The 9,496-nt window shown below is 37.7% G+C and overlaps 1 protein-coding gene across 6 annotated transcripts; it reads right to left on the bottom strand.

Annotated features, from left to right (window-relative positions):
* Positions 1-732: 732 nt before the first annotated feature.
* On the bottom strand, positions 733-8,095 carry LOC141643538 (uncharacterized). 6 transcript variants are annotated; one of them, XM_074452732.1, is made up of 9 exons: positions 7,617-8,067; positions 5,841-6,686; positions 4,787-4,872; positions 4,164-4,304; positions 3,359-4,009; positions 3,083-3,246; positions 1,577-1,815; positions 1,263-1,490; positions 733-1,042 (listed from the first exon to the last, which is right to left on the bottom strand). In XM_074452732.1, exons 1-5 carry the CDS (start codon positions 8,031-8,033, stop codon positions 3,865-3,867), a joined length of 1,635 nt encoding a protein of 544 aa, XP_074308833.1. In that variant the 5' UTR covers positions 8,034-8,067; the 3' UTR covers positions 733-1,042; positions 1,263-1,490; positions 1,577-1,815; positions 3,083-3,246; positions 3,359-3,864. The 6 variants fall into 6 exon arrangements, with proteins under 6 accessions (XP_074308833.1, XP_074308832.1, XP_074308834.1 ...); XM_074452731.1 differs by having other exon boundaries at positions 1,263-1,365; XM_074452733.1 differs by having other exon boundaries at positions 1,303-1,365.
* Between the last annotated feature and the right edge of the window lie 1,401 nt (positions 8,096-9,496).

Genomic DNA, 9,496 nt, shown 5'->3' with positions numbered 1-9,496 from the left:
CAAAATCCCAAGCTACCCATTTTCAGAATTAGCAACTTGGAACCCCAATTTCTTCCTACTTTCAGTTCTTGCTTTTTGCATTGATAAGTTCAAAGCATCCATGAAGGTAATTCCTCTAGGGGTAAACAGTCTAGGCTCCCCAGAATCATTCCTTAACAGCTTACTGATGAACCTCCTTGGCAATGACTGACTATTATCATTCCTTTCCTGTCCTATAGCAGGAGTCTCCATTATGACAACTGGCTCCACCATAGGTGTGACCACTGAGATAGGAGGAGAGACGGGCTTAGGAACAGGTTTTGCAATGGGTGTCTGAGTTGGTTTCACAGTTTTTGTATTAGCAGCAGCAGGTTTAACCTGTGGTTTGTCCTTTGGCCGCCAAACTTTCTGAGGTTTTCTCCCATCAGCCCTGCACAAATCAGCTGTATGTCCAAGTCCCTTACACTTATCACAGGACAGGGGCAACCAATCATACACAACTCTTACCCTCTGAGTCTTTCCCAATTCATCCTCAAAAACAAGCTCTGTAGAGAATTCCTGTCCAATTTTTATCTCAACCAAGACACGAGCATACCCAAGGAATGTACCCAAGGAATGCACGGTTACTGAGGGGTACGTTCCCTTAACCATGAGAATGGAGCAAACTCTTTGGTCAGCCATTTGCCTCTTTGTGAGAGCACCTACAACGAAGGGATTATACACGGTTATCGACGGTGGACACCCTCGATTTACATCAAATAATTACAAAGTTGAAGGACGGTAAATCTACACTCTTCACAGCAAATTAGGAACTGATCTCAGCTTAGTCAGGTATCAATCGCAGATATACATAATGCATTTATTCGTTAGTCGTTACCAATTCAAAACCAAGATTAGAATACTTGAATCCATAAATGGGCACGGAAACAAACTTCACTCCTAAGTCCTAAATCTAGTCTAGCATACAGATATATAACTCTTGTCCAGTTGATCTCGATCCTTGATCCGTCATGTTGCCATCCATTTCCCCTTTGATGACTGGATAGTTCCCATGAATTAATGTCTGAAAATTAAAAAAGTATCATTTGTCAGGGCAAGTAGAACTATTTCCTGTTTTGATTACTATCATCAGATTTCGAACTTCATGCCATAGATCTTGACAATGTAACGAACTTCCATTACCATGATGTTTGATGACTTTGCGCTCTTATTCACTAATTCTAAGTGTCTCAAATAATACAATCAAACCAAACAAGCTATTAGGTGACTGAAATGAACACCACCTTCAATCACATATCCACACACCCAAAATCATCCCAGTACCTCAGGTGCTCCTACACGCGCGCGCACACACATGCTTGTAATATTCGTGCCTGGGATAAGGACCTGCGGATTAAGCTATTATCCTCTTGAAAATAAAGGATACCTTCCTAATACTCTCTTCATCCCAGTCAATTATTTACACCAACTTCTTTTTGCAAGGGGGATTTTGAACATAGGGTAACACATTACTGGAACAAAAGGAGAAATTATTTAAACAGGTGATGTTCACTGAAGTACTCTAAATGTCGACAGAATCAGAGTTAGAAAAATGTACCTAGGTAGCGTAGCAGGGCGCCAGGGCTATTATGAGTTTATGACAGCCAATGCTAAAACCCGGCATAATCTTGAAACATTGGCTTTCTCACCATAAGAGGTAGTGAAGTACAGAAGCAAAACCATTTGAAAAAGAGACCCGCAAAATGTAGAATAAAGTTGATGTTTGATGAAGTTGATCAGGAATCTGTTTCACAGTCATCTCCTGACGCAGATATGCTCCCTCCAGAGTCAAGACTCCTGTATTTTGATTTGGTTTTATTGCAATCAGTTGAACAAAAATGCAGAAAAAAACAGGGCACATATTGACACTTATACTAACGTTTAGCCTTTAATCAATCAATTGCTCAATTAGAGCAATAAATCTTAAAGTTGATAGATAGCTTGTTTCAAAGTACAGATCAGAAGATATGATTGAAAAGTCTATTATTCAGCACAAATTTCCCAAGAGTCCCAAGACACATGTGGCATAATTAACAGACAATGACATAATTGAATGCTACTTCCACCTGCTAGGAGATCAGTAAACTCGGTTACCTAATGACTGTTCCAAGATTTTTTAGTAATAATGAAATCAAATGTTGAATTTTCAAAACCATATATTTATCCAGTAATAATTAAATCAATGTTGTCATTCTACCAAATGAATACTGACAAGACAAAATCATTATCTAACTTTTAAGGCTGCAGTTAATGGGGCCAATAAAAGGACAAATTTGCACAACTTATTTCATACGGAAAATAGTTTTTCCTTTTTTTATCAGATAAATACAGCAGCAAGAAGCAAGCTGCAGAATAATAAATAAGCGCACTTTCTACGCTAACAAATTACTAATACAATAGGTGTTTTAATGAAAAAGAAACGTCATGAACCTCCCCGGTTTGATACGATGGGCAAATAGGGAAGCCACCAGAGCCCAGAGTACAAACATATGTTTACTTCTATATCTTGGCTAACTTAAGCCTAGTGAGCTGTCCTATGAAATCCTTACCTGTCACAGCTCCTAATGAATGCAAAAAGAGAGTCTTGCATGACAAAAGCAGAGGAAGAGTATGGTATATGAAGAATACAGAATGATGTTCGACCATTTTAAGCCTCATGCTTTTATACACATTTGAATTTCACTTTAAATAGTCTCTCTAACTCATTTATAATCAAAATTATGTTTTGAAGATTTGTCCCAATACATGATCCTCATTAAGACAAAGTCTCCGTAACTCAAATTTTGTGTCATGCGCGACACTTGATATGTATTCGTCCCCAAGTAACATAGGTTGTGAGGTACACAACTGATGACACAATAATATTGTCTTTCAGTTCTTAGCCTGGGACAGGTAGCCGGGGTTCCTATAAGGTAAAATATAATTGATCTACATTCATACCACCAGAAAGAGATGCATGTAGTCTGCAGTCACATGTATAGCAACAATAAAAAGCTCTGCAGTTTATTATGAAAGAAAATAAATACTCAGAACTGATATTTTTATGGATATACATACGACAGACCTACAGATGAATCTCGTGATCAAAATGTTGAAGCAGAAACTGGTTGAGTTCGGAGCACTGCTTGTTTCTGATTTTCTGGGCCTGCTGTTCATCTCAGCCGAACTTGAAAAATACGTTTTTCCATGACACTTTCATCATAGAAGAAATCTCTCCAGCTATACCAGCTACAGATATCAACACAAAATTTCATATAAGATACATAAGAAAGCTCACTTCCCCTCAAAGACAGAACTAGACCCAAAAATAAAGAGAGCGAGGAAAGTAGGACAGCCATACCGACACACAACCCTGACTACCATGATCTTGATTGTAGTCTTGCATAACAGGCATGGACCAGAATTATTAAGCTAACCTCAAGCAAAATCTTGACCATTGACGGTAAAACAGACTAAACAGTGATCAAACCATGGGTAGACAATGTATGCTCTAAGCAACCAAATCAGTTTGGGGTTAATTAGTTCAACCTTATTCAATCTGTGCGTACTAGGTTTCTACATGTGTAGACACAGATAAATAATCATAGCAATCACAAGTGCATCCCGAAGGGCAAACACTCAGAACCAGCTTAAAAGTTGTGGCAGTAGATTAACACAATCCTCTTGAGAAAATTCTTCAGAGTGTTGAAATTGACTATAGGAGCTTGGAGCTAAACGCATTCCATATCTAAACCTAAAAATCAGAACCCCAAAACTATCCATCAACACCATCAGATGGAAGCTTTACGACTGCAAAGTCCAAACGAAATTAACTTGGCAACCAAGAAGGTTATATGCTTATTGCGCCTAAATGAATTTCTTGCACCAGCTAATTATTCTTGACAATTTTCCATCAGCAATTCCCCATAAAGTTTGTTTTGTGCTCCTCGCATTTTCCATATCAAGTGTCCGATATGCTAGGCCAAGCAAATAAACTGCAGGGTGGAGTCTCCTGCGGCCAAACAAAGGACGATGAGGTCCTATTCGAAATGTGAAATAACCGTTAAAAGTTAGCATTTTATGTGCCAATAAAAAATCTAAAGAATCCAGCAAACTCCTAGAATAAGAACAACATAGCCGTAAAATAATATGAGAGGTTTGCTTACTTTTCAAACTCTTGGTGATAATTAAATCCATCCCAATATCTTTGTGATGGAACAGTTTTCCTTTTATTATCCCTGCCATAAGTTTCCACGTACCAACCGCCTATATCATGCGTGCTACAGCGCGGTTCAAACAGCCAATATCTGTAAGAAAAGAGAACTATGGAGCTGCAGCTGAAATATATTTATCAAAATATAGAAAATACCATTCCACCATACTTGCATCGATCTCTTTCCCTAGCCTAAAAAACTAAACAGCACAAAATCACATATTCTTCAAGTCAGTAGATAACTGACATGGCAGTACAGCACCACTATGAGGTAGCCGGGCAACTGCAAAGGTTATGTGTCTGTCTCTGTATGAAGGCATACGTTATTTTAATCAGACATTTTTCAAAGCCGTATAAACTATTATTATTCTCTTGTATACTTGTATGTGCTTGGAGCAACTGTTATTGTATAATTTATGAAAATTCGTACTACTTCATGAGGGTAACTGAGAATTAGTATATTAGAACACGAGGAATCACTGAAAATTGGAGAAAACACTGAGTTGTTGCTTAAGTGTTCTAGCAATTTGCTACTTCTTCAGCATTTATGGGGAGATCGGACAAGGAGAAACTCACTTGCTAGGCGGCAACCGAGCCCTGGTGCATCGACACTCACATATTGAAACATCATCTCCCACTTGAAACCAGTGCATGTGTTTCACCTGGAACAAGAAGCATCACAAAATACAGTTCAACTTAACCGGTAAAGTTCTTTCAACGAAGACAACTATACTGAAAAGGCAAAGCCAAATGTCAAGACTCAAGTTAGACACCAAACCAAGAACCTTCCACTCTCACGTAACTAGGTTACAGGGCAATAAGCCTTTAATTGCTCCATCCAATAATCTGGAATTGTTACAGTTCAGAATCACTTAACCAAAAGTCCAAAATTATGTCAGAAGCCAAGACAAAAAAGGTAAACTATGCTCAAGATGCAATGAGCCACTGACTGAGAAAAAATATGTCGGTCAATAGGATATAGGGCCATATAGCTGGTGTACAGCAACACTGCAGAAAATTGCTTCTCCCAATTGAACTGAAGCCATCCATTTAGCTGCCTCAACACTCCGAGCACAAATAACGCACACTGAGGATTGAAGTTAAACTGTTAACTAACCCACGGTACTAGGTCAGTTACCTATGCTTTAGCAAATTATCCATTCACAGTTCACTAAGGTCAGGACTTTTACCACGGGATGACACATTATGCTACGTGAGGCAGCGGAGCCGCAGGGGTAGTAGAAATCAGAGAAGCAGTTTTAACCATGTTAAAGAATAATTCTTGACAACCACCACAGCTCCTCTAAAAAACATAGACAAGAAAAGACAGGCCATATTTTCCACTTGGTTTACGTGAAACCTTGTGACCACTAAAAGCAACTGAGTAAGGTGCAAGCATAAAAATTTCAGCAACTTCAGGAACAGTATGGTGGTGTATTAAGATTAAAAAAAAAAAGAATAAAGCTTGAAGTTTATATTATAAAAGGGGCATAGAAATGCTCAAAGCTACCATGAGTGATCTTAGATAGTTCATGGCTAGCTCATAAGCAAGAGATAGGAGAGGGAAAGGTGGCGAGTCTGGTAACTCGTACTTATGAAAGAAATATGAGAAAACAATGATAAGACAAACCAGTGGTGTTCTGTGCTTCAGGATCACATGTGTCTTCGAACCACTGGTATCATACACATCACACGCACTCTCATCAGGGTTTGTCCCTAGTCCAGTAATTCTCCCCAAGAGGTTCCTTGAAACTGACGCACCTTCATGTAAATTAAGAAAAACATGTATCTGATCATGGGAAGTCTCCTTGTCTAACTCCCAAGTAGCGACTTTAGGAGGGACTCTAGTTGCCATGGCAATTAGCCTACCACACACGTGCAATTCCAAGTCCTTGTACGCATCTGAAACATGATGTTTGACACCTTCCAAATTCCTTTTTGGAGGCTGACCATCATCCACGTCAGCAACATTCGTTTGACAGCCCAAAGTGTCCAAAGGTTGACACAAATCTGAATCTACATGTGCAGAAGTACTCAGTTTTTTATGAGAGACATCCGATAATTCAATAACGCCATCAGCTATCCGAACAAATCCAAAAAGATCACGGCCCGAAACCAAGTGCAGCACGTCAGGAGTTTCATAAACAGACCTCTCCTCTGCCTCAAAACGGTCAGGAAGAAGGTCCAGAGATAAAATTTCAGGACCAAAATATGCCGAATGTACGGCTGAATAAAACTCTCTCTGGAGCACATCGAAATAACCACTACCAGCTGGCAAACTTCTTTCATTCAATATCTCTTTGACAGCATAACGATACCATCTCAACCATTCGACAACCTCCATTTGCTTTGTTGTGGTGACATAGGTTTCATAAACATGATAGTTTGAATCGTGTCTTACATGTTTTTGCATAATTTGCCGGGTAGTCATCAAATATTGATCATATAGAGCTCTCTTAGTTGGGTCCGATAGTATCTGGGACAAGATTATTTACTAATCATCAAACTAATTTCCACATAAAAACAGCCAAATAATTGCACTAGAATACCCTATATTTGTAGGATCAAACAGAAAACAATATGTGTATTCTACATTTACCAATTTTGCAATTCAGCATCACGAGCACAAGCACATACTAAAGGGATCTCAAGCTTTTCTTGCATTGGAGCAAGAAAATACCACAACAAAAACGGGTAACAAATTAACTAACAAAACTTAGCATGTAAAATCCACAAATAACAATGGGCTGAACAAATTGTATCTGTCCACAATCTAACTCTAGGTTCTCGGAACTATCAAATAAACCATCTCAACCAAAAGTCTAAGCTGTAGGAAGTGTGCAACTAAACTCTTTAACACTTTCCTCGTTTCTCCTAAAAATATTTGACAAAATACAATTAACAACTTTCTGAAACTTCGCATGATACGGTACATACAAGGTAGATTGTAGGCTATTATAACGGTTTATGCAACTCATTTGGTTCGTACATGAATAACAATTAACAATCATCTTTTTTCAGAAATTGTAGTATACACATTTTCCATACACTTCAATACACAAATTCTCGAATAAGATACCGCATACAAGAGCTGCACCTCATTTGTCGGTATCAATAGATGATTTCAGAAATTGAACTATCACATTTTCCATATACTTCACTACACAAATTCTCGTATAAGATACCGCATACAACAGCTTTATAACGGTTTATGCACCTCATTTGTCGGTATCAATAGATGATATGAATTAACAATTAACAAATGCACAAGCTATCACAGGACCAATGTACACCATACGACGGTCTTACATAAATACCTCAAATCATCGCGAATTGTCGAGATTAAACGACGTTACTAGTTCATCGAAATTAACGCTTACGACGAATAATCTAAGACGAAGAGTACCTCGTACGCAGCGAGAATTTCTACGAAACGTTTCGAATCGGCCTCGGAGGAAGAAACAAGATCAGGATGCGTTTCTTTGGCCAACTTCCGAAACGAAACCTTAATTTCCTCAAATGAGCTGGTCTCCGAAATTCCTAACACCTCGTATGCGTTTTCCGAGTCGGAGAACTCGGAGTGAGTTGACTCGGTGCTGGTGCTGAGGCACCGATTCCACCGACTCGGGTAGACGACATCCATGACGTGGCCCACGGAGTGCTTACGGTATAGTTTAGGAGAGAGGTAGTTTTGTCGGTGACAGAGCACCGTGAGGATAGCATCTCCGGTAACGGTAAATGGTTTGAAGCTCATTTTAAATTTTTTTTTTTTTCCTGGTGAATTGGTGATGCGTAATTTTTGCGGGAACGAGTAAAATTGCATTAAGCACCGAGAGTGGTTTACAACTACAACTAACAACTAGGAGCACGTGTCCGAGAGCCGTTCTCAAAATAAATCGCGGAAGTGGTTGTCCCTTTAACTTTATTCAATGGTGAAATTAGTCCATTATGTTTTAAAAGTGAAATTAGACCCCATTATTTAATTTTTCATGAAATTCCACCAAAATTCATTTTTATAATCCAATTAATCAAATATAAAATTTAATTTTATAAATTTATAAATTTTAATCTGTAATTATAATAACGAATATTTTTTATAATTTTACAATTTTAGACAATTTATTCTAAAGGTAAGAATAGCTCATAAAATTGTATCATATTTTTATTTTGTTTAATATAGATGAATGTAAAATTATTCTTTAGATGAATAACTAAACTTATATAAATTAAGAAGGTTAAAATTAGTAATTTTTATGTATTATTAGTTGTATAATATAAATATAAGATGATTTTTTCTTGAAATTTAAGTGAAAATAAAAATTGGGGTTGCATTTCACTTTTTGTTAAAGTTATGGGGCTTGATTGCTACAATTGAAAGTTAAGGGGCTTAATTTCACCATTGAAGAAAGTTAAGGGGGTAAATTACCACTTTCGCGCAAAATAAATGGTACGGAATAGCAATAATATAAAATCAGTACATTTTTTTTAGAAAAGAAGGTATTAAATTATTAAAAATTCTCGTTTCTGACAGATATTTATCTGTCACAAGTTTATGACGGGTTAAATACAACCCACTTAGTTAGAGAAAGATAAACCATTTGAGATTCCCTAGGTATACTTATTTTGTCTTATCTATTCATGTGGGTGATACTCAACCCGTCACAAGATAGACTTACTGTTAAATTATAGAGATAACTCTGCCTCATAATTTTTTTTTTTGTTACATATGAGGGGCCAACCCCAAAAGCTAAGTAACTATAGAACGAGGGAAGACCAACCAAAGAAAGTCTTCTCGTAAAGTAGGGCAAAGGTCAAAAGGTGGATAATCCAGGATAGTCGGAACGGTGGGTGAAGAAACGCCTTCATTGGCAAGCCAGTCAGTGCCATTAGCACAATTAGCTTCTTTGTAGATGTGTTCTAATTTGATCGTCCAAGATTCATTATTGATCATCTCTTTGCATTTTCTGACGATAAACTTTAGGCTATTATTGACCAATTGTTACTCGAGAATGAGTTGAAACTTGAATGCATGACTTATTATCCATGTGAATAACAAGTTTATCCAATCGGAGCTCTCTAGCACGCTCTAGTTCGTTTAATAGGGCTAAAAGTTCTGCTTTCATAGAGAAACATACCCCAGAAAAAAAGTAGTAAGCAAAAATAAAGTTGTCGATTTCATCTTTGAATATACCTACTACCGGTGGGATCCTACACTACCGGTGGGATCGGGGTTATCCTTAGATGCTACATCAGTATTAAGAAGGATCCAACCATGTGGAGAAGGTA

The sequence above is a fragment of the Silene latifolia genome, chromosome 2 (assembly GCF_048544455.1).
Source record: "Silene latifolia isolate original U9 population chromosome 2, ASM4854445v1, whole genome shotgun sequence".
NCBI classification, from domain to species: domain Eukaryota; kingdom Viridiplantae; phylum Streptophyta; class Magnoliopsida; order Caryophyllales; family Caryophyllaceae; genus Silene; species Silene latifolia.
The sequence above is the reverse complement of the archived record's forward strand: the minus strand, read 5'-3'. Positions and strand labels throughout refer to the sequence as shown.